General features: G+C 42.6%; 3 protein-coding genes across 17 annotated transcripts in view; 1 reads left to right on the forward strand and 2 right to left on the reverse strand.

Annotated features, from left to right (window-relative positions):
• The window catches only part of MYO1E (myosin IE), a 124,762-nt gene extending 117,204 nt beyond the window's left edge, over nt 1–7,558 (forward strand). For all 4 annotated transcript variants that reach the window (XM_021407745.1, XM_021407744.1, XM_021407743.1 and 1 more), the window contains 4 exons: nt 496–588; nt 3,359–3,563; nt 5,689–5,858; nt 6,369–7,558. In XM_021407745.1, coding sequence (XP_021263420.1) covers nt 496–588; nt 3,359–3,563; nt 5,689–5,858; nt 6,369–6,445 — 545 coding nt within the window. In that variant the 3' untranslated portion in view covers nt 6,446–7,558. The remainder of the gene's footprint in view (nt 1–495; nt 589–3,358; nt 3,564–5,688; nt 5,859–6,368) is intronic.
• CCNB2 (cyclin B2) lies at nt 8,611–19,796 on the reverse strand. 2 transcript variants are annotated; one of them, XM_021407770.1, is made up of 9 exons: nt 19,665–19,796; nt 17,408–17,533; nt 17,200–17,328; nt 16,758–16,928; nt 16,525–16,683; nt 15,062–15,298; nt 9,954–10,094; nt 9,245–9,355; nt 8,611–8,936 (listed from the first exon to the last, which is right to left on the reverse strand). In XM_021407770.1, the coding sequence occupies exons 1-9, from the start codon at nt 19,671–19,673 to the stop codon at nt 8,835–8,837; spliced, it is 1,185 nt and encodes a 394-aa protein (XP_021263445.1). In that variant the 5' UTR covers nt 19,674–19,796; the 3' UTR covers nt 8,611–8,834. The 2 variants fall into 2 exon arrangements, with proteins under 2 accessions (XP_021263445.1, XP_021263444.1); XM_021407769.1 differs by lacking the exon at nt 19,665–19,796 and adding an exon at nt 18,584–18,736.
• The window catches only part of RNF111 (ring finger protein 111), a 53,337-nt gene continuing 49,837 nt past the window's right edge, over nt 20,269–23,768 (reverse strand). For all 11 annotated transcript variants that reach the window (XM_021407766.1, XM_021407763.1, XM_021407756.1 and 8 more), the window contains one exon: nt 20,269–23,140. In XM_021407766.1, coding sequence (XP_021263441.1) covers nt 23,023–23,140 — 118 coding nt within the window. In that variant the 3' untranslated portion in view covers nt 20,269–23,022. The remainder of the gene's footprint in view (nt 23,141–23,768) is intronic.

Consider the following 23,768-nt stretch of genomic DNA (forward strand, 5'->3'; position numbering starts at 1 on the left):
ACCACACCTGGGAGCATTTTGCTGAACTGTTATCCCAGCAAATGGGAGAGGGTAATTAGACAAGATTTGTTTTTTTTTGTCTTAGGGAAATTTCTGGGTGTCATAGAACTGGAAAAAGTATACGTGTATGTGCAGAGACGTTGCTGATCAGAAGTGTTATAGTCAAAAGTTAAGTCAAGTATTGCTGTGCCAGCTATCAGTGGTTGCTAAAATAAGTCAGTCCTAAAGCTGATGGTCTTTTGGCTCCCATTTACTATAGTCTTATGACACCTTTGCTTTATATCCTGTGGCTGAACTGAATTACAAAAGGGAGAATATGCCTAAAAGTCATCCTTGTCACACCTGAAGCTTACACTGGCTTACACTGTAAGCATCAGATTCCTTATTCCTGAAGATCAGCCTCTCTGACCATAGAGGAGGAGCCTTGCAGCCAGAAGACCATAGCTAATTAACGTAATCATGAAAGAGGAACAAATTGTTGCTGGTTTCTTTCAGGTCCTACTAGACGTAACCTTTCCCAAAGCAGAGGGCATTCTAGCAGGTCGCAAGCTCAGACGTACCCTATGAGAGCTGCACCTCCTCCTCCTGGTAAGTTTGCTTAGCCTCAGATCTAAAACAAAGTTCAGAATTCAGACTTACACTATATTCTTGTCATCTGGTAATTTTTTTTTTCCATTAAAAATGCATAGTAAAGTTTTTACTACTGACTGAAACACATACACTGCAGGCATTTTATGAGGACTGCTGTTGGGAGTCTGGTGCCAATCGAACCGGTATTTCACCAGAAATACATGCATGGTGGATAGCAGCTGGCTAGAGATGTATGTTTGGCCACTGAGTATAAGACACTAAATCTGAAGCTAACCCCACAGCCCTTTCCCTTTCCATTTTAGGGCAAAATACATACATTCACGAAGACACAGACAGCACTCTGCAGTGAAACTGCTTTCAGGGCCATGAGCAGAAGAACACAATTTATAGCTCATTGTCGTACTCTGTTACACAATAACTTTCATGTGTAGCAAATGTTGAGCACTATCAGTTGTGCCAGTAAGTTGCATGGCTTTTTTTCTGCTTGAGATTTATGTAATGAGGGTGTTTCACTTCTGCCCTTGAGCGATATGATTAATTTAGCCTGTGAACGCAGAGGAAAGAACAATATCCTATTGACCCACCACTTCCCATGCAGTTTTTTTTCTATTTATACTTGCTGATGTGTGTTGGGTCAGTTCCCCCCCCCCCCCCCCCCGCCCCAAACAAAAGATTCTCTTTAAGTAAGTCTGCTGTTGTTTATTGAGAACCACACTGGTAAGAAAGAGTGCAAGTAAGCTGGGTCCTCAACCAGTCCTGGTCACCAAATGAACTAGCCAGCTCCAGCTCCTAGTAAAAACCTCAGAGTCAAATAAGTCAAAGGACTGCATGATTTGCAAGAACTGCATCTATCCTAGTAAAGTGGCAAATCACTGTGGTTAGAGAAGTTAAAAAGCCTGCAAACATAGGCAGTGAAAATTCATTGAGGATGAATTAAGTAAAGCAAGAAAAGGCTGCTTGTGAGAAATTAACTCTGGGTTATCATCCTTGCTCATTTAAAATGTATTGTCATGGTCACATCTGGTTTGAAATTAATGGTCTATGCACACACACATCTGTGTATACATATATATATATGTGCGTATATATATATATATCTGTATGCGTGCATGGGTACATTCACATTTGTACACAGGTATGTGTGTGTGTGTGTATGTACCTGTGTATGTCCATATGTCTATGCATACAGGTCTGTGTTCATGCACGGTCACATGTGTGGTTATATCTGCATGTATTTTGTGTATGTGTCCCTGCCCATGAAGCACATGAATACTCAGACAGATGTATACACAACGCCATGTGTACACACAAATGTGCACACAGGGAAACATCTCTCTACACACATATATCTCAGTGAATGTGTACCGGTGATGTATACACATGTAGTTGCATATATATGTGCATACGCATGTATACTTGGTATGCGTGTGTGTACGCAGATGTATACAGTACATACCTGTATGTGCCTGTGTGTTGTGTTCCACGTGTATATTTGTGTTCATGTGCACCTTTGTGTCTGTGTTTTGTCTCGACTTGTGCCTTTGTATGCGCACATAAAGGCACAAGTCCAGACAATACACATAGATAGACAAATGTATGTTTACACACAAGTGGATATGCACACATCCACCTATACACATGTACACACATACACATATAGACAAATGCATACACTCCAACTTACACAGTGTCATACACAGATGTAAGCAGGTCTGCATATGCACACACATACATGTAGGTACTTACCTTAGCAGGGCAGAGTCGATGGGGAGGATAACCTCCCTCAACCTGCTCGCCAGGCTCTTTAGTGCACCCCAGGATTCCCTTGGCCTTCTTATCCACAAGGGCACACAGCTGGCTCATAACCTCTTAATTGAGATCAATGGACTTGCAAACACAACTTGTAAGTAAAGGATCAAGTGTATGCTTCACGTAAAAAGTTGTTTTTTGCATACAGTATTATACTATATTCTTAATACATTTACTATGTTGTTTATTTAATACCTTCAAATTGCATATATACCCTTAGAAGAGCAATGTCTCTGACTAAGGAGATTCTTCTGTCTTCAACTCTTCCTTTCCCAGCTATTCACGTGCATACTTCTGCATGTGTGCTTTGGTATGCAAGTAAATCAATGCCCATAGGTATGTGTGTATATATATTTAATGTGCATATATGTGAGTATACAGGTGTAAACAGGTGTATATATGTATACCCATATGTACATATATACATGTGTATGCATTCATGTCTGTATGTGCTCACACACTTTGAATGTGTGTACCTAACAAGATGTTCTGATATGTCTAGGTCTACGTGTGTCTATAGAGCTAGGTGTAGATATGTATACATTTGTGTGTGTATATATATATATATATATACATGTTATATATATGCATATATATATATGCATGCTTAAAACTGTGTGTATATATATATATATTGTGTGTGTGTATATATATATATATATACACACACAGTTTTAAACATGCATAATCAGAGGAAAAGAGAAAACTTACTTACCCACATCTTTTTAACCAACTCAATTTTTAACCTGAGCACAGCTCCCACTTCCCTCAGTAGGGGTTTTAGGAATGTAAAGGATTGAGATCCTTATGCCCTGAACCTGCAAGTAGCTCAAACAGAGGTGGAGCTGTTTTCAAACTCAAGATATTTACCCTTGTCATCACCTAGAAACCAAGAAAAGGGCTCCCTTTGTGGAGCTGTAATTTTGACTGGATATACTCATGCTTTATTTACTTCCAGGTCACCAGCAAAATGGAGTAACAAATGCTCCACAGTTTGTACTACGTCCTCAAATCCCAGCAAATCAGCAGGCCAGTCAAAAGAACCTATATACAAATATGACACGACCAACTTTACCACGGCAGCTATCGGGAGGATCAGGCAAGATTTCACAGCAACCAGAAAGCCTGGATTTTCTTAAAGTACCTGACCAAGGAGCAGCTGGGTAAGATCTACATTAAATCTGAGAAAGAAAAATAGATTTCTGTAAACAGCTCCATGCACTCAAACTTCACAGCTGATAAAGTTCCCGTAGATGCCCAGAGCTGCACTTAAAGGACTCCCATCTGATTTTAAAAACATGTTCCTCTAAGTTGTACTTCAGGAATGAAGGTGAACCAGTTGCAGTTTAACATGTTAAACCTGCACCGTACCTTCTCCTTAAGGATATTGAAACACTTGTAGAATTTTACTAGGCCTTCTTTATTATCTGTAATCCAGAAGGGAAGGAGCAGATGTGGTATTTTATGGCAGCTATCAACCAACCACTAGCCCTAAAAGCTTAAAGCATGCTTACAGCATTTGGATTTCTTTTTTATTTTTTCTTATTTAAAGTCCAAAAAATAGTCACTATTAATTTTACCAATTTCATAACTCTCAGCAGTTGCTAACACTTTTAAATGTTTCCATCTTTGTAAACTCACAGCCTCCATGCCGTACCGTTCTCAATGCATGTCAATTCACTGTAAAGCTGTTCTGATAATGTTTGATTGTTTACTTTGTCTTGAGAATATGGTTCATGCACTAGCAACAAAACCCATAAGCTACAGGCAGGGTAAAGCCATTGTGATTTTTACCAGACAATTGTGAATAGACATTTATCAAGTATGTAATGAGGTAGTGTTAGTCGCACTCACAGGATTAAAATCAGTTATACCCTGTAGTTCTCAATGCTCTGGTGCACACCAGCAACTATTTCAATCATTTGTTTCTAAATTTATAAGGATGATTAACACACATAAAAGCTCCCAGTTCTTGTAATTGCCATCTAAAATAATTGTCAGTGAAAACTAGGGCAGATAGTGTAGATATCTTATATCACAGTAAAGTAAACTGTATGCTCAAAGCTGGTAGGAAAAATATACAAAAAAATAAAATCAAACCCCTGAAAGCTATAGCAGTAATTACCACCAGAACAAGTAGGGATCAGCTATCCACTCGTCCCCTTCTAATGGGTTTTGTGGAAGTTGGTTTCTGTAAGGAGCCACAGGTAAGATAGGTGCTTTGTTCTGAAGAAAAGGGGAGAGGATGTTTGGGAGCAAGGGCTGAATTCTGTTGTTCCAAAACAACCTGGCACATTCATTTCTTAGACCTTAATATTCCAATACATGGGAAGCTGGTTATGTAGCAATCTCTACAACTCCACCAATTAAGTTCCAGTTTTTACAGTGTAAAAAATACAACTTGGAAGTATTTTGTTGAGAAACAGTGGCATATACCAACCCTGAAGAGCACACAACGCATTAAGGAAAATGTGAGGTAGGCGTTAGAAAAAGTGAATAGATTGATTTTTTTTTTTTTTAATCTGTGTGATGGTAGAAGTGTTGGGAAGTCTGGGAATCAGAGTGGCTACACAGTAGTAAAGCCTATAGGAAGAGGACAGGTTTATTTTGATACCATGCATTCAAAGTTTTGTTAGTGCTGCTAGTACCAAATTCTGAGCACAGAGGAGAAAGTCCAGTTTGTAATGAGTAACTGCCATAACATTAATAGAGCCTTGTTCTCCTGACCAGTATTATCTTTACCAAGACATATTTCAGCAGATGTTCCCAGGGCCACTTTCTAGTCTCTGAGCAGAAAAAGCACTCTATCTACAGTATTCCATGAAGGACCATTTCCTCAGGGTAAACAGCAAAGAAAGAGTTAAAGCTGCAGTTCCGGGCACACAGCCCTAGCTTCAGCAGAGGCCAGGCTGCTCTCAGCCCTGTCTGGTACTGGCAGCAGCATGGGCCAGCCATGCCCCATCCCTAGGGCAGCGCATATGCTTGAGGCATGCACACCCTGCTGGCAGCCCAAGGCAGCTGCACCCCTGCATCAGGCAGGGCAGGATGTGAGCTGTGAGGACACGTGCATTTATTTCCATTCCAGTCTGAGCACTGCTTCCTCCTATGTGTTTGACCTGCTCTTTCCAAGTACTCATCCATTTTCAATAGGAAATAACAACTCTAATGTAACTTTAACTCACGGGGAAGCGGTCAAAGCCTTATATTCCTATTTTTAATTGGTGTGACAATTAACAAGTTCATTCAATCTCTGAAGGATGTTAACATTCTTTACCCCTAACCCTCCAGTGTTCGCAGGCAGTCAACAAACCGGCCCCCACCAGCTGGAGGAAGGCCTAAACCACAGCCCAAACCTAAGCCTCAGGTACCACAGTGCAAGGCACTGTATGCATATGATGCTCAGGACACAGATGAACTCAGCTTTAATGCCAACGATGTGATTGATATCATCAAAGAAGGTACGTAAATGTATGGAAGCTGTTGTTAATAAAGTACTTATCTTGAAGATACATTTTTCACAACGAGTAAAAAAGACAGACAGACATGACTTTTGGAGCTAACCTGCAACTGTCTTCCATGACTAGGCTTGCAAATTTCTGTGATCGCTCAGAGAGCAAAGATATCCTCAACAGTCACTTTAAAGCAGGACTGAGCACTTGAAAGACAGGCACAGTATTTGCTACTGTAGCTGTCAATTTAGTTAAGAGTGTAACTAACTGAGTTTCTGGCTGAAAACTACCCTATGCCCTAAGAACCAACGAGTAATGAAGCCTCTCTTTCATGTCTCCAAAGAAACCTAAGGCATAATCACACGGCCAAGAGATTAGCAAATTCAGTTCTCCAAATCATTTATCATCAGTTCTTTATAAGAAGGCTGACAGTAAGTCAAGCAGTTGTTAAGTCTGCCTCAGAAAACAGACAAAAAGGTTTACAAAGCCTTACCCCTCACTTTGCTTTCTTTGTTATAGATCCTTCTGGTTGGTGGACAGGGAGACTACGAGGGAAACAAGGTCTTTTTCCCAACAATTATGTCACCAAGATATAAAAAAGACTTTCAGGAAAAAAAATAAAAAATGGCATGAAGTTACCAGTGGTTGAAGATATTTTCCCTTGCCTTCAGGACACTGATCTCCCAAGATCTGCTATTCTCAGCAGTACTTTTCAGCAGTAAAGTTGCGTACAAGAAAGAAGAATGTTATCCACAGATCCTCTGTCTCAGAAACATACAGCAATGGACATACTGACAAGTTATTTATTATATTTAAAACCTGGTTTTCACACTTGTCCAGTGAAGAATACTCAAACCTACCATCATCCTGAAACAGAAAGGTGCTTTATAATCTGGGACCACACACTTGGAAATGGTGTATTAAGTGCCTCTAGTTGATAATAGTCTTTTTAATTATCTAACAAAGATCATGTTAAATGTGCATTTCTTCTAATGCAGATGATTCTAGGGAACATGTTAAGTATGCTGCTACATGTTAAAAAGATTTAGGGTCCTTTAGGGTATCACCATCTAAAAACCTAACGTGATGGTATGTATTTTTTAATTCTGTAGAGGTGTCATGGAACTGGTTGCATTTCTATTTAGGGACTCCAGCAGGCACTACAAAAAGGTTAAAACAGAAAAATGCACAGTAACGCTAAACAATGTTGCCTTCAAAACTTATATTAGAATATGGCTGGCCCATGTTGGATTTATGTTTGATGCTCCACCTGTTGTGTTTATGCAAAGCTGTACATTTATGGAACAAATCCTATACTGTATATAAAAACTGAATATATTAGAAACATGTATGAATGTATAATGCAGTATTCCGCTGTTCTTACTCATAGAATAGTTCTACTATGGCTTTTATGCCAGGTACTTACAGATACGCAGCACTCCTCCTGATTTCTAAAAGCAGAAGTGTTACTGTTTTAAGTCTGATTGCCTCCCACACCATTTAGAGTAGCTGCTGTCTGCCATAGTTACAAGCATTCATTGCTTTGACTTCCAAACCTCCATGAAATAAAACAAGAAGCAGATAGCTTAACAAGTCTGTTCACTGTGCAGTTTGCTTTCAGATATTATACATGCTAACATGTCTTAACCACCACCTGTTTGATTTTACTGTCATGATTTTGAATAAAAGTAGCCCCTCCTGTGCTCTAATTCAGATTGTTTTTGCTATGCCCAGCTGTGTTACACGCTGCACTCCTTGTTAAAGTTTTTGCAACTTTTTTAAATTAACATACGCAGTTTTTATAACTGCTTTTAAGGTGCCAGATCTTGAATCCTATCCCTCCAAAGCCACTTGCCCAGGCTTAATTTAAGCCTACAGACATTTCCATTAATAGATAACAGACTGCAAGATATATTTCTTTGTACTGGGACAGGAGCCTAGAAACTAATGCCTCAGTCCAGGACAGAACTGTATAGACTTGAGTGATCAAACACACACACTTCCTCCCCAGAACACTTGCAGTAAGTGCTAGACTTATCCGTCTTACCCTAGAGAAAAAAAGGTCACCTGCCTGTGAAGATTAACACTTGCAGCTTCAACATTATTCCACAGATGTAGACATCCACGCTCTATAGTTTTGTAGTTCTGGGGTCTTGCTTCTACATCAGAGCCAGCACACTCATACAGGAGAGAGAAAAGGGAGATAACAACTACAGCAGAGTTTCAGAATATCTTAGAGTTTGCAATTTAACATAAAATATATTTAAAGTACTACATCAGTAGAAAGGGCAAAAATGAAACAAGGCAAAAGAGTTGAAGTACTTACTTACAATGCTTGTACTCCTTTGAGCATACACTAGAGTTGTGATCACAGGTGTTGTTTTCTGCCTCTGCTCTTTGCTTTGGCATATGAAGATACAAAAACAAGTTGTCTATCTTCACTCTGTTACCTAAACACAAAGCCTTACAAGGCTGTACCTGTTACAGCCTACTTCTTTCCCAAGCTTGAAGTGAAACTACTTCTCGAATACTTCTTTGGGACAACACACTGGAAGAAACTACACACTGAGCATCCCTTAAAGTATATCAAGGGAAGACTAACAGTCTGCCTGCTCATCAAGAGTGAGAACAAATTATTAAGTACAACCCACTTTGAAGCCAGATTATCACTGGAAACAACCAAAAAGAATAATCACCCATGTCTAAGTGCAAACTGCATCAGCCACCCACTTTGTCACATGTCCTACCAGGACATCAAATGGCAGGCATAATTGCTTTTTTGTTTTTATTTTATTTTTTTGAAAGAGAGGAGCTTTATTTCTAGGCATACAGTTGTATTACAAAGCAAGTTTAAAACTTTAGAGCGAGAGTGAAAAGTTGGTGGTAGGGCTGGAATACTATTTACACAGGGCAGTAGTTTTTTCCTCAGTAGGCAAATGAGGATGACACAAAGTGCATATATCATCAGAATACATCTGCCTAGGGTTATAAGAGTGATGCAGCTAGGTCCTTGATAGTCTTACAGTTCAGTTGAGGGATTGTGCTGATCCTCAGGAGTTTGCTACTTGCATACTTGTTCCTTACAGCCTGTGGAGGAATAGTGTTACAGGAAGTTTACACACACGCACAGTACTTAAATCCAGGCAGACAATTTTGAGTTATTAGTCTGTCTGTTTTGAAAACAAACAAGAGTAAGGTTACAAGTGAACCAGCAGGCACAGCAGCAAAAGTAGTTTATCTAAAGAGTTTTGATGTTAGTACCACTGAACACCCTTTCACAGGCTTGTCAAAATAGCGTATGCTGTAAGGTAACACAAAATGTTCACCTATGAAGTTACAATATGCAGCAAAGGTGATTTTCTAAAACATTAGAAGATTTAAATAGTTATACTTACAGTGTATTTTGTTAAGTTTTCATTTACTTTGACCACATTCTTGGCCATATGTTTCATGGTCATCGCAAGACTGTCTTCTGCGTACCCAGTATAGTACTGCTGCTTTGTACTCTGCAGCACAACAGTAAGAAGTTAAGGATTTATGAAGGGGGAGGAATTCTGCTCAAGGCACAATCACTTAAGTTAGCTAAAGCCCCAGGTATCAAGTGCTAGCCTTGAGCACTAGGAATTATAGTACTATCAGTTAGAAAGGCAGATTCAGAGCAATTTCTAGTGTGCAGTGGAAGACTAGACACATCAATGCTGTCACATTTCTGCACCATACAGAACAGCAAATCAAGCCGTACAAGAGTAACTGATAGCTGAACTACAACTTCATATTCATGGTCCATGATTTAATCTAGCTTACTTGCAAGCTACAGAATCAAGACCTACTTTAAAAAAAAAAAAAATCACCCAAAACAATAAACCAATATGTGCTGTACCTCACTTCCATACGAAAAACCTCTACCATATCATGGTGTTCATACAGAAAAGAGTAAGTTTTACTTTCAACATTATAATCATTCTATATTCAACTGTGCATCAGCCAGCGATCATCATTTGATCTCCAGCATTAGTGCTAAACACAATTTCCTCAAGTATTTTTAAATGATTCAATTCAGTTGTATGGAGGAAAAAACCCCTTGATTCTGATTAAAACACTTACCCATTTATCGTGCCCCAGAACCTTCTGTGACAAGCATAACGCAGCAGCTGCGATCTCTGAAGGGTGGTAGTGCACCATGTCATAGTCTACCAGTGTCAGTTCCATTAGGTATTTGGCTAGCGTATGTTGCTCGGCATCCGCCTACCGGATTGAGAGTTCATTAGTCCACAGTTTCATCTACCTTATCATGATACCTCAGGGTTGTTTATTCCATTAACTTACAAATAACTTGGCAAAACAATAGTCAACAGCGTTAACGAGCAGCTGCCTCAAAATTCTAAACCAGTTCCATCTAGCAACCTTTGGAATGTAGACACAGTCACAAGAGTATTTAACAGCAGTATCAAGCACTGGGGTGTCCAACAGCAAGCACGTCCAACTTATGGCCCAGCACAGATGGCAGTGCAGCCACCCCCTGCTATAAAGGCAGCAGCTCTTCACCAGAGAGCACCCCATGCACGCACCCATCACTCAGCACCAAACTGTCAGCGTGCTATTAACACTGTCAGCTGAAAGCAGTGCTCAGGGAGGGCAGTGCTGTGCAGTGCTGATTCAAGCGATGGCAAGTAATTGTATGCGTTTTGATCTAAATACAGTGCTCTGAACAGCAAAGAATATGCAGCTGTGCTTTCCATTTTGCTAAAGGTGTTTGAAAATAAGTTCAAGACTGTTTACTCCACTGAACAAGACTGATGCATTAGTTTCACAAAAACAAGGAAAAATATCCCACTAGTTTTATGTTTTTGTTCCTCATATATTTTTAATATTAAAATGTTAAAAAGTAATAAAACATTTTGATGATATGGAATATTTTATAAACACTACTCCAAAAGTAATACCTCCTATTTTTTTTTTATTTTATTATTATTTTTTTTAATGTTGGCCCCTGATGTCAGAAGTGGATGTTGATGATATGGCAATGGAGGTTGAACCTTCCCACCAACATTCCATTATATGTTGTTGCCGTGTGACAGATGGCAGCAGAGGGGCAGTCTGATAAAACGGCATCGGACATGAAAGTGCAGATGAAGCAAAGGCGTGTCACTGAATTCCTCTATGCAGAAAAAAAAAATTAATCCACTGACACTTGCTGAATGCCCAAACAGTGGATGTGAGCACAGTGAGGTGGTGGGTGGTGTTTTTCAGTCCTGGCAAGACCTCAGTTGGTGCAGATTTTTATGAGTGTGGTGAAAATGTATAGCTAATAGTGATGACTACATTAAAAAAAAAAAAAAAAAAGCGTTTTGTAGCTGGGAACTTGCTCTACCAGATAGCATTATTGTGTTCTTTGTACCAGCTGTAGTCTCCATGGAAATAAATAGGAGGCATTATTTTTGGTGCAACTTATGTTTATGCAGCCCAAGACAACTCCTCTTTACTCAGTGCAGACCAGGCAAGCCAAAAGGTTGGACACCTATGCTCTACAGGGTGGGGGAGAGAATAAAATGTGTTAACTAGATTTTCATTAGGAATTCAGCTAGCCTCAAAAGTTACTTAGTGATCTATTAAGGTAAATATCTGAGCCCAACTCAAGCGCTCATCCACCAATGCATGGAGCACGGGGAACAAGCAGGAGGAGGTGCAGGAGTGTGAATGCCTACAGGGCTATGATGTCATTAGCATCACTGAGACATGGTGGGACAGCACTCACAGCTGGATTGTAGGAATAGATGGGTATAAACTCTTCAGGAAAAACAGGCAGGGGTAAGGGAGGGGTTTTGCCCTCTACTTCAACGACCACCTGGAGTCCCTGGAGCTCCACCTGGGCTGAGACAAGGAGCTGACAGAGAGCTTATGGGTTAGGGTGAAAGGGAAAGCAGGGGAAGGAAACATCGTAGTGAGGGTCTGCTACAGGCCACCTGATCAAGAAGAGCAAGAGGATGAGGCCTTCTATAAAGAGATAGGAGCAGCTTCACATTCACAAAACGTGGTCCTCATGGGGGACTTCAACCACCCCAATATCTGCTGGAAGGACAACAGAGCAGTGCACCAGAAATCAAAGAGGTTCCAGGAATGTGCTGATGATAACTTCCTCTTCCAAGTAGTACAGGAAGCCATGAGAAAAGGTGCTATGCTTGTCCTCACCAAGGAGAGGCTGAGGAGTAATGTGAAGCTCAAGGGCAGCCTTGGCTGTAGTGACCACAAAATGGTGGAGTTCAAAATCCTCAGGGTGTCAAAGAGGGTGCACAGCAAGCTTGCTACACTGGACTTCAGGAGAGCAGACTTGGGACTCTCTTAGGGAACTGCTTAGCAGGGTGACATGGAAGAAAGCCCTGGAGGGAAGAGGGGCCCAAGAAAGCTAGTTGGTATTCAAGGACCATTTCCTCCAAGCCCAGAAGCAGCGCATCCCAAGAAGGCGGCAGGCAGGCAAGAATGCCAGGAGGCCTCTGGGGATCAACAAGGAGCTCCTGGACTTAATTGAGCTCAAAAAGGAAGTCTATAGGGAGTAGGAGGAACGGGTTACCTGGGAGGACTATGAAGAAATAGTCTGAGCAGCCAGGGATCAGGTTAGGAAAGGTAAAACCTAGACAGAATTATAACTAGCCAGGGACATTAAGGGGGACAATAAGAAATTCTATAGGTTTATCAGTGAGAAAAAGAAGGTCAGGGAAGATGTGGGCCCCTTCCAAGAAGGGGACTGGAGACCTGGTCATGAGGGATTCATGAGGACTGAAGTGCTCAATGACTTCTTTGCCTCAGTCTTCACCAGCAAGGGCTCTAGCCACATTGCCTAAGTTGCAGAAAGCAACGGTTAAGAGCTTGGAGAAGGTACATCTGTCTGCTGTAAGTGAAGATCAGGTTTGAGACCATCTAAAGAACATAATCTTGCATAAGTCCATGGGACCCAATGAGATCCATCCACAGGTTCTGAGGGAACTAGTAGATGAACTTGCCAAGCTGCTATCCATCATATCTGAAAGGTCATGGCAGTCTGGTTAAGTTCCCACTAATTGGTAAAGGTGAAACATAACCCTCCTTTTCAAGAAGGGAAAAAAAGAAAATGCAGGAAACTACAGGCCAGTCAGTCTCACCTCTGTGCCTGGCAAGATCATGGAGCAGATCGTCCTGAAGGCCCTACTAAGGCACATGGAAAATAAAGACAAGGAGATTGCTGGTAACCAACATAGATTCACCGAAGGCAAGTCATGCCTGACAAATTTGGTGGCCTTTTACGATGGAGTTGCAGCATCAGTCGATAAAGAACAAGTGACATCATTTACCTAGACTTGTAGAAAGCATTTGACCCTGTCCCACATGACATCCTGGTCACCAGACTGGAGAAAAATGGATTTGACGAATGGACCACTTGCTGGATAAGGAATTGGCTGGGTGGTCACACTCAGAGAGTTGTGGTCAACAGCTCAATGTCCAAGTGGAGACCAGTGACAAATGACATTCCTCAGGGATGCTGCTGGGTCTGGTGTTACTTACCATCATTGTAGGCAACACAGAAAACACCAAGCTGAGTGGTGCAGTTGACAAGCTAAAGGGAAGAGATGCTACCCAGAAGGATCAGGACAGGCTTTAGAGGTAGGCCCATGCTCACCTCATGAAGTTCAACAAGGCCAAGTGCAAGATCTGCATCTGGCTCAGGCAATCTCAAGCACAGATACAGGTTGGGCAGAGAATGGATTGAGAGCAGCCCCGAGGAGAAGGATTTGGGGGTGTCAGTTGATGAAAGACTCAACACGAGCCAGTAGCAAATGCAGCAGCCCAGAAGGCCAACCATATCCTGGGCTGCATCAAGAAAAGTGCGACCAGCAGGACAAGGGAGCTGATTCTGCCCCTCTACTCTGCTCTCCTGAGACCCCACCTGGAGTACTGTGTCCAGTTCTGGAGCCTCCAACCTAAGAAGGACATTGAGCTGTTAGAGCAGGTCCAGAGAAGGGCCATGAAGATGATGAGAGGGCTGGAGCTCCCCTATGAAAACAGGCTAAGAGAGCCGGGGCTCCTCAGCCTAGAAAAGAGAAAGCTCCAAGGATACCTGGCACCCTTCCAGTACCTGAAGGGGGCCTACAGGAAAGCTGGGGAAGAACTTTTTATATGGGCAGGTAGCAACAGGATGATGGGAAATGGTTTTAAACTGGAAGAGGGTAGATTTAGACTAGATATCAGGAAGAAATAATTTACTGTGAGGGTGGTGAGACTGGAGCAGGCTGCCCAGCAAGGTTGTGGATGCCCCCTCCTGGAAGCATTCAAGGCCAGGCTAGATGGGGCTGTGAGCAGCCTGGTCTAGAGGGATAGAGGGAAGTGTCCCTGCCTATAGCAGAGGGGCTGGAACTAGGTGACCTTAAAAATCCCTTCCAACTCAAACCTTTCTATGAATTGAAGCCCACTTGAACTGTGAATAGTTATACTCAGGTGTAAGAGCCTCATAATAGCGAGGCAGGAAAAAGCTCAGAGAGAAAGCTTCTATTTTGATTCCTGAGATAATACTACATTTGCATCCAAAATCAAGAAGAGCTAAACCTCTGTACCTTTTTATTAGTAACCCATTGATTACCAGGCAAAAGGCTTCTCTTCTAGGTATGCTTAGTTTACTTTAACAGTGCAATTAAGACTGAACACAGGCCCCAGTAAATACAAATATGAAACCTCTACAGGCTACCACAGTGGTGATCTCTTAATATTCCACTTGGAGTTTTGTAACTGAACACACCTCAAAATCCAGCATTTAAGGAGGAAGCAAGCAAGGTGAGAATGCCTAAAAAGCAATACTGATTTCCTCTACATAATCTTGATTATCAGGGGTTTACTTGTCAGCGTATATGAACATCTCAAGGGAGGGTGCAAGGAGGATGGAGCCATGCTGTCTTCAGCAGTGCCAAAACTGGAACACAAGTTCTACCTGAACACCGGCAAGCACTTTTTTTTTTTTTTACCCTGAGAGCAATGGAGCACTGGAAGAGGTTATACAAACAAGTTCTAGAGTCTCCCTTATTAGGGATATTTAAAAGCCACCTAGACATGATCCAGGCAAGCAGCTCCAGCTCTGCTTGAGCATGGCAAGAGTTTGGACCAGATGGCCTCCATGGTCCCTTTCAACTATTCCACAATTCTGTGATACATGAACCAGAAAATTCTACATACTGAAGACAAGTACCCACCTCCCCAGCTTTTGATGCTCTTCTTAAGAAGTGAAGCGGAAGAGGCCGTCCCAAATCAAAGTTCAGTTCTTTCAGAATTGTGATCTCCATTTCTCTAACTTCAGCACTGTTGTAGGCATTGTCAGTAATATAAACAAAGTCTGCTATGTCTGGAGAGTACATCTCTTCGTATTTTGAGGCTAGAAGCAGCGCTGTTACACCCACCAACTGAAGCCTCTTACGAGGTACTGCATGATTCTGCAATACAGGAATTGGAAAAGCACACCTCAAAATTTGAACTCTGAACATTACAATTCATCAGCTTAAAATGCCATTTTTTTCCAGTGATTATTAAAAACATAACTGAGATTCTTCTGAGTCAAAAGCATTCCTTTAAGTTCAGAGAATCACTGCTTTAGATTTAAGACGCTATGTTACAGAACTCTCAGACAAACAGTAGGGTTCTTGATTGATGACCTGGATGAGGGCATTGAGAGCACTCAGAAAGTTTGCAGACGACACCAAGCTGGCAGGAAGTGTCGATCTGCCTGGGGGTAGAGAGGCCCTACAGAGAGATCTGGACAGGCTGGACCTCTGGGCTGAAGCCAGTGGGATGAGGTTCAACAAGACCAAGTGCCGGGTCCTGCACTTTGGCCGCAACAACCCCAGGCAACGCTACAGGCTCGGGGCAGAGTGGCTAGAAGGTTGTGTGGAGGAAACAGACCTGAGGGTACTGGTCGATGCTCGGCTGAGCATGAGCCAACAGTGTGCCCAGGTGGCCAAGAAGGCCAATGGCATCCTGGCTTGTATCAGAATGAGTGTTGCCAGTAGGAGCAGGGAAGTCATTCTCCCTCTGTACTCAGCCCTGGTGAGGCCCCACCTCAAGTACTGTGTCCAGTTTTGGGCCCCTCACTGCAAGAAAGACACTGAGGCCCTGGAGCATGTTCAGAGGAGGGCGACGAAGCTGTGAGGGGTCTGGAGCACAGGCCTTATGAGGAGCGGCTGAGGGAGCTGGGATTGTTCAGCCTGTAGAGGAGGCTCAGGGGCAACCTTATCGCTCTCTGTAACTACCTGAAGGGAGGTTGTAGTGAGCTGGGGGTCGGCCTCTTCTCTCTTGTAACTAGTGACAGGACGAGGGGGAATGGCCTCAAGTTGCGCCAGGGGAGATTTAGGCTGGACATTAGGAAATACTACTTTTCTGAAAGAGTGGTCAGGTGCTGGAATGGGCTGCCCAGGGAGGTGGTTGAGTCACCGTCCCTGGAGGTGTTCAAGAAACATTTAGATACAGCATTGAGAGACATGGTTTAGTGGGGTTATTGGTGGTAGGTGGATGGTTGGACTGGATGATCTTGTAGGTCTTTTCCAACCTAGCTAATTCTATGATTCTATAGTTCTTGGGATAAATCCTAAATGCCTTTAAAACCATAGTTATTGACCAAATCTCCCTATCTAAATTCAAGCTGATAAGCATCTTTGAGACTTACTTGTAAGAAGCGGTCCATAACTGCAACACACATATACAGCGTTTCCTGAAGAAGCTGAAATCTTGAGTGGACCTGGACAAGCCAGTCAACTAAAATTGCACGCATACGTCCATTGATCGTTTTCCCTTCAAGGTAATGTGGGCGCACAGATTGCTGCAGCTGTTGGAGAAAGAGCTGCATGAGCAACAAGATTAACACCCCACTGCAAGCAGCACAGACTCAGTATGTCATACCTCAAGCTGTCTCAGATACAGATAGATATCTTTTACATAGTCACTACATAGCTGGGGGTTCCCCGAGTCATCCGCATCGATGTCTTCTACATTGTGGAGCAACACATCAGAGAAGGCTTGACACAAATCCTCCTCCTGCATAGATACATCCATAGGGACAGGGGATAGAACCTAAGAAACAGATCACAGTGCTTTCACTTCAACTGACTAAGCATCGTTGTTTCTTTATTCCCACATTTTTCTAGTGCAACAACTTAAGATCAAAAGCTGAAAGAGTTTGCACCCCAGTGTAGCAAGCTTTCACCAAGACTGCCATGCATTAAACCAAAACTTCAAGACAAAAGCCCTGTTTTTTCAACACGGAAATGGAATACACCTACAGATAAAATTTGACGTTAGGGCTCTAAGCCCTAAGAAGCAGATTAGTATTTTTACTGCCTACCTTTGAAGCAGTAGTAGTGTCTTTGACTGCTTGATTCACAGCCACTGGAGGTTTTGGCTGTACAACTTTATTTGTCGTCTTGCCAGGTCCTTTTGTAGGCTTTGCTGATGCTTTGATGCAGTCTGTTTTCTGTAGTGAAAACAATAGCTATTAGTACAGCGCTATTTATCTACCCTTTCCCTACCGATAGATTTCAAGTGTACTATACCTTAGCGACATTGGATCCTCTTGTGACTTTGTTACCTATTTCTTCTAAAACAGCCCTTTTGCCAGGCACCTGAACTTTGGCTTTACTATTAAGTCCAGTCACAGCATTCTCCATCCCTCTAGTGACCTAAAACAATAAAACCGCAGTCTGAGTGAAGTTGGCCCGACTTTTGATTTTCAGATGTTTAATTACATTATAGCACATACCACTGTACTGGCATGCCTCTATACATACTATATATTACTTAACCAGGCTTCATTTCCTACACACACACAGGCTCCAAGGAAGAAGCCACACTGGTTACAGAGAGTGCTATGAAATTGAGTTGCAAGTTCAAAACAACACACAATTCCTCATTCCTCCTCAAACTCTTTTAACTTGAAGTTAGATAGGTAGCAGGCAAGCACTTATTTATCGTATTTACCCTCTTTCAAGACCAGAGTAACAATTCCACCTGGTCAGGGAAAACACTCTTTATTACAGACCATGAAGAAATTATAGGGATGTAAACGTACTTTCTTGTCCACTGCAAAGAATCATAGAATAGCTTAGTTTGGAAGGGACCTTGAAGACCATTAAGCTCCAACCTCCTGCCGCGAGCAGGGCTGCCAGCCAGTAGTTTTCAAAAACTGAAAGCGGCCTTCGGTTCAAACCATCGTAAAGTTTACTCTGAAAATGGTTTTTCTCTCCTCCGGCACGTATCCCCTCCCCCATCCCCCGCTCGGCGGGGGAGCGGCCAAGGCCAGCTGCGATCCGCGTGCAGCGCCAGCGCAGGTGTGCCACTCAGGAGCGGGGAGAACCAGAGCTCCCCGCCTCCCCCCACCTCGGGGACCGTCACGCGGCGCAGCTCCCGCCTCCTCGCACGCTCGCTCCCCCGCTCTCTACCGGCAGAAGAGAAAGTGACACACGGCCGCGTACGGCGCGGAACCCCCATCCCCATCTCACCGCCATCACCCCCCCGCCCCCCACGCGGCAGAACAAAGCCCTCCCTAACGCCCTCAGCCGGCTAAGGGCGCCGAGCTCAGCCCCTCGGTACTCAGGCAGCCCCCAGCTCCCACCCGCGCACCATCCACGGCCTACACGCTCGACCAGCTGCGGGGGACTCGCTCAACTTCCCGCCCCCCGATCTCCTCAGCCGGGCCAGCCCGGGCCGCCTCCCATACAAACAACACTCACGGCTGCGCGGCGCGTTAACGCCATTGGTACGGAAAGCAGAGTAGGCCGCAGCCGCTCGCACCGCTCCACACAGAAAACCCTCAGCCGCCAGAGACCACCAACTGCTGCCTCGCGCCGCGCGGTTCCTTTTAAACATCCTCCCGCGCTCCTATTGGGCAGCTTCGTACGATGCACGCACTCGATTGGCCCACGGCATGAGGCCCCACCCAAAGAGGAAAAGGATCTCATCATTTCCGCCGAGCCGGGAGCTCGGGGCGGGGCGGCGCATGCGCCGCGGGGACAGGCTCGCGCCCGTGTGGGCTGGGCGCGGTGCTGAGGTCGCGCCCCTTCGGACGCGTGGGAGCCGCTCGCGGGGGCCAGGGCGAGGCTGCGGGCAGGCGGCTTCAGCTCCAGCCGCACCGCCCTCAGCTTCCAAACGCGCTGGGAAGCTTTTGCTCGCTAACAGCCGCGCTACGAGCGCCGCACGTGCGAGAGGGCGAGCAGCGGGCGGGGCGCGGGGCTGTACCCCGGGCCTGAGGCGTTCCACTGAGAAAAGCGAAATCAGGGAAGAAAAATCAGTCGAGCCCCGCTACCTCTCTACCTCTCAGTGTTCGTAGCCTGTGCAAGAAGTACGAGGGAGCCCGCTGCCACGGTGCGTCACTGCTTCCCGTGCGAGCTGAGGAAGTGGTACCTGGCTCCGTATTGCAGTGCGCGACGCTCCTCACTGCAGCCCCTCCCGCTTCTTCAGCTTTCTTTACCAAGAGCAAATCGCTGCTTAAATATAAATTACGATATAATCTGGTTTAAATGGGCAACCATCTGCCAGTTTCGCATGGTAATTTCTGGAGGCTCCCGGTCCCCGGCGCCGTGGGGACGCGCCGCACGGCCCAGAGATGGAGAGCAGCCGAGCGTGCCTCCCCCCCGCCCCTGGCTGCAGAGCGGCCCGCGCGCAGCAGCGCTGTTCTCCCGCAGCTTGCTAGAGCTAGCGCCGTTGCTCACTTCGTTCTCGCGTTTCCTAGCGTAAGCCAGCCATTTGAAGACTCGCAAGGAGACCCCCCTCCCTCCTTCAGATTACTCAGCTGCTGCTAATTCCCTGCCTTACCTTCTCCATTTCTAAGTCCTAGTGCTTTTAATCTTCTAATATTTGCATTCCCTGTTTACCGAGGACGGTCTCAAGTTTAAGTGAACCAGTGCTTTGTAACACGTCGGTACTGAAGAACAGGACCCTGGGAACGCCTCCGCAGCTCCAAGTTTGGAGTTGGGACCCGGCCAAGACTTTACCGGGAAAATGCACCTGAAGTGCAAAGAGCAGAAATATTTCTTCTGGGATTCAAGTGCTCAGTTTTCCGAAATACATATTGTATGATGGTCACAAAATTCAGGAATCTGTCAGAAGCGTCAGAATTACAATTGCTTTGCAGCAATGGAATTACAATTGCTTTGCAGCCTCCCCAAATTGGCTTTATATGTATACTCATGTACGCACAAGTTATTTGGATAGCCTTTGTGAGATCAGTTTTCCTGAATTCCCAAGTTCCAGATAAACAACGCACTGTTTATCAAACGCATTTAACAGCAGCTGGTGTTGATCCTTCACCGTGAGAAATTTTTCTTTGATGGTGCTTGTAAGAAAAGATTGTATGTAAAACAATTTTTGCACATCAAGACTTATAAAGCAAAGTAAGGAAGGCAGAAGGAAACAGACCTTGAATGATACCGGTCTAACATTTTATTTATTGCATACAAAAGGATTTCTTTTGACAATGGAAATTTATATGAAAAGTAATTTGATGCATACTGGTGAGAATCATATCTTCAAAGATGCTGCAGAAAACTTAAGGCAATGCATCTAAGCATGTAAAGCACAGTAAGTGGTGGAAATTTTCAAAATCAAAAGCCTACTCATTTTCCTTCTTAAGTTATGGTCAAGTCACAACTTTCTGGAATAGAAATAGGCTGCAGCTTTATTAGCTCCTGCAATAGCATATAAGATCAGAACACTGTGATTCCTGCCAAATACCTAAGTGTTCAACATCACATTACAATGTTAGGCATACATTTAAAAGCAAGACAATATCAGTAGCAGTTATAAAACAAGTCAATGCATGGGCCACTAAAATACCTCTAGTACCAGGCACCCACATCAGGTGCATAAAAGAATCCCAAAGAAAATCCCCCAAACCTGTGCTTGTCTTTTAAGGAAGCCAAGAGATTCCATTACATACCCAGGGTCTCAATTATTTCACAGGTCCTGTCTTTTTTTGCCCCATGTCTCTCAAGTACCTTCTTGGAAACTTTTAAAGAAGTTATTGTCAGACTTCGAGCATCAGTGGTCAAGTAACTTCACTCCTTTTCAGTAGTCACTGAAGAAAAGGAACTATCTTCTGCTCAGTCCTTCCAGTCAGTTTTGTTAATTTTTACCAATGCGGCTTCAATTTCTGACAGCTTCCTACAGTCACAACGTTCAAGAAGCTTTAGCACAGAACCACGCCAGGTTTTCAAGCACTCAAATCACGTGTTGCCTCTCCCATATCCCCCATACACCAAGTGGTTTGAAGTTCAGTTTTAGCAATGCAGTTAAGTTTGAGAATGTCCATTTATCACACATTCTGGAATAAAATTTCTTTCCACTTAATGCCTCAGTGCCAGAGGTGTTAATTTTGTTGCCAGCAATAAACACTGCATTGGGAAATGCTACTCCTAACAGATTAGAGGAAAAAAAAAGGGGGAAGGGGGAAAGCAGCTTTAACCAGACAAAAAACAAGCATCAAATTAGATAAGGTAATATTTATAAATGGATCACTTTTTTAGTGTAAACATAACATTTTCTAGGTTACTGTAAACTGTTTTACACTTAATCTGATTATGAAAGACAAAGACAAGAGAAACTGAAGGTATTTATTATTCAATCCACTTACAAAGCAGGTAGCTTAATGCAAGCTTATTGACATGTTCATATATGATCCCCTAGGAACATCTTCTCCAATGTGACAGTAATTCTGTCTCAATGTTTTTGCAATTTTCAGCATCTGTTGAGCGCATTTAAATAAACTATAATCTATAATATGTGTAAGAATGTTGATGAGCAACTTTAGACCTGATGTGGATTAAAACCTCCTCCAAAGGCAAAATGTTAGTACATTATAACTTAATTCTATATACTATATTATGCAGCAAATCTTAACTATAGAAAATATTTCAATCAGTGATGGACTGTTGGTAATTTATAGAGGGAATCTATAATCAAGGTAAAACTAGGTAACCACATAAGTTGTGTCTACAGAAATTTACAGGATTTCACTTTTCTAATGAAAAAAAGACCAAGAGTCAGCTGTATTTAGCTAATTTTATTAACCTTAAAACTAATAAAAATCCCAAGACAAGCCTGGAATCTTTAGAAGTTCTATCAATGCATGTATATCTAACCCCCAAAAATAAAACCAACCAAAAAAAAAAAGAAACAAAAAACCCTGCAGCTCTAAGTCCTGACTGAATGGTTTTATATTCAAAACAAACAAAAAACCCTCAGTGTGCACAGATACCTCAACTTAAGTTAGCAGAAAAAGACCAAACAAAGAATCTAAGCTTTTTCCATATCCCTAAGAATTTTTTTTTCCATCTGCAAGTATCTACAATCCAGCTAACTGAAATCAACATTTAGTGTTCACTAGAGCTGTTTCACAGCAGCAAATATTAAGTTAGGGACTCAAATTTCTAGACATAGGAAGAAAATGATAAATACAATCTGAACAGCAGTCTAAATGTTTAATATTGACATTCAAATATATCTGCATTGTGCTGAAATTTTAGAACAAATTTGATCAGACAAGAACTCTGGTGATGAGTATGCAGTATGTAACAAACTGAATATAGTTCATATTCTGTTCCCACTGTTACAGATGTTGTTTGACTCAGAACTGATATTGTAAATATACAGCAGCCATTTTTTCCTAATGAAGGAATGTCTCAATACATAATATTATCCTTTTCTAGATGATCTTTATACATTAAACTAAAATACATGACTGATTAAATTAAGGAATCTGAGGTTAGTAATGAGTGAAATCATACTTTCAAAGCTCGAAACTATGTAAAACAAACCAAAAAAAAAAAGAGACCACACAGTTCTACTTACTAAAGCAGCTATTCTTGCCTGCAAGTTTGGGGTCACAAAGCCCATAATATGTGCAAACAAATGCAATACAAGGAACCATGCAAAAATACAGTAATGAAAGAAAAAAAAAGTAAAACCTAAAAAAAGTTTTATAAATACACTGAAACTCAACTGTCTTCTACATAAACTGTAGGTCTAGCATTAGTTGTACCATATAGCAGAGCCAGCACTCTTAGGTTCAATGCTTCCAAATCTGCGCAGGTAAGTCATGCCATCTTTGGTTGACTGCAGTACCAGGAAGGATGAGAGGGAGCAAGAAGGAGGACAAGAGTTCTGGAAAATGGTGTCAGCTTTCACTAGGCAGTTGAGCCTCAATGTCCACTCTGCAAATCGGGCACTTCTTGTTAGTAATCAACCACTGATCTACACATACTTGGTGGAAAAGGTGCATACATGGAAGTCGCCTGTCAGCAAAACAGAAAAAGCATATTAGTGTTAATAAAGCATTTCCACATCAGTATATCCACTGGAAAAAAAACGTAATGTGGATTTTGCTACTGATCCATCTATTCTTTTCTTATGTGTATGTTTTTCCCACAAGCCTCACTAGCCTTTCTATCCGACTTACATTTTGTCTAGCTAAAAGAAGCAATGGACATAGGTAATAAAGTCAAGTATCAGGTAGTTTCTGTAGGGTTACAGCAATTTAAAGTTGCTATAGCTTAAATAGCATTATTAGTCCAGAAAAGTTAACAATCTTGGAATCAACCCAGTTAATTTTCTGCCCGAGGTACGAAAGCTGACAGCACAGTATGATTGGAATGAAGAACATGAATACTACCTTCCATACTGTAACATTTTAAAAAATGGTATCAGTTAGGGCTTGTGGTAAAAGACAGTGAACTTATGGGAGACTGTAAGAAAAGAACCCACATTTTACCCCAAACCGATACAAACGGGGTAATCAGTGCTTCACATTAAAACTTATATTCATTAGTTGCCAAGACAGATAATGTTTAATTTTAACACAAACTAGGAAGTGTTGCAAAGAGTAGCGTGCCATATCCAACTATGGTCTCAAAGCCAGAATTT

This window comes from Numida meleagris, chromosome 9 (assembly GCF_002078875.1).
Source record: "Numida meleagris isolate 19003 breed g44 Domestic line chromosome 9, NumMel1.0, whole genome shotgun sequence".
Classification (NCBI taxonomy): Eukaryota; Metazoa; Chordata; class Aves; order Galliformes; family Numididae; genus Numida; species Numida meleagris.

What these genes read in the sequence shown, in the direction of transcription:
- CCNB2 (XM_021407769.1), bottom strand. Translation starts at nt 18,607, where the DNA reads ATGGCGTTAACGCGCCGCGCAGCC. An exon ending in ACACTACTACTGCTTCAAAG is followed by an intron (nt 16,929 to 17,199) that starts GTAGGCAGTAAA and finishes TCTGTTTCTTAG; the next exon opens with GTTCTATCCCCTGTCCCTAT. An exon ending in TTATGGACCGCTTCTTACAA is followed by an intron (nt 15,299 to 16,524) that starts GTAAGTCTCAAA and finishes CCTGTATTGCAG; the next exon opens with AATCATGCAGTACCTCGTAA.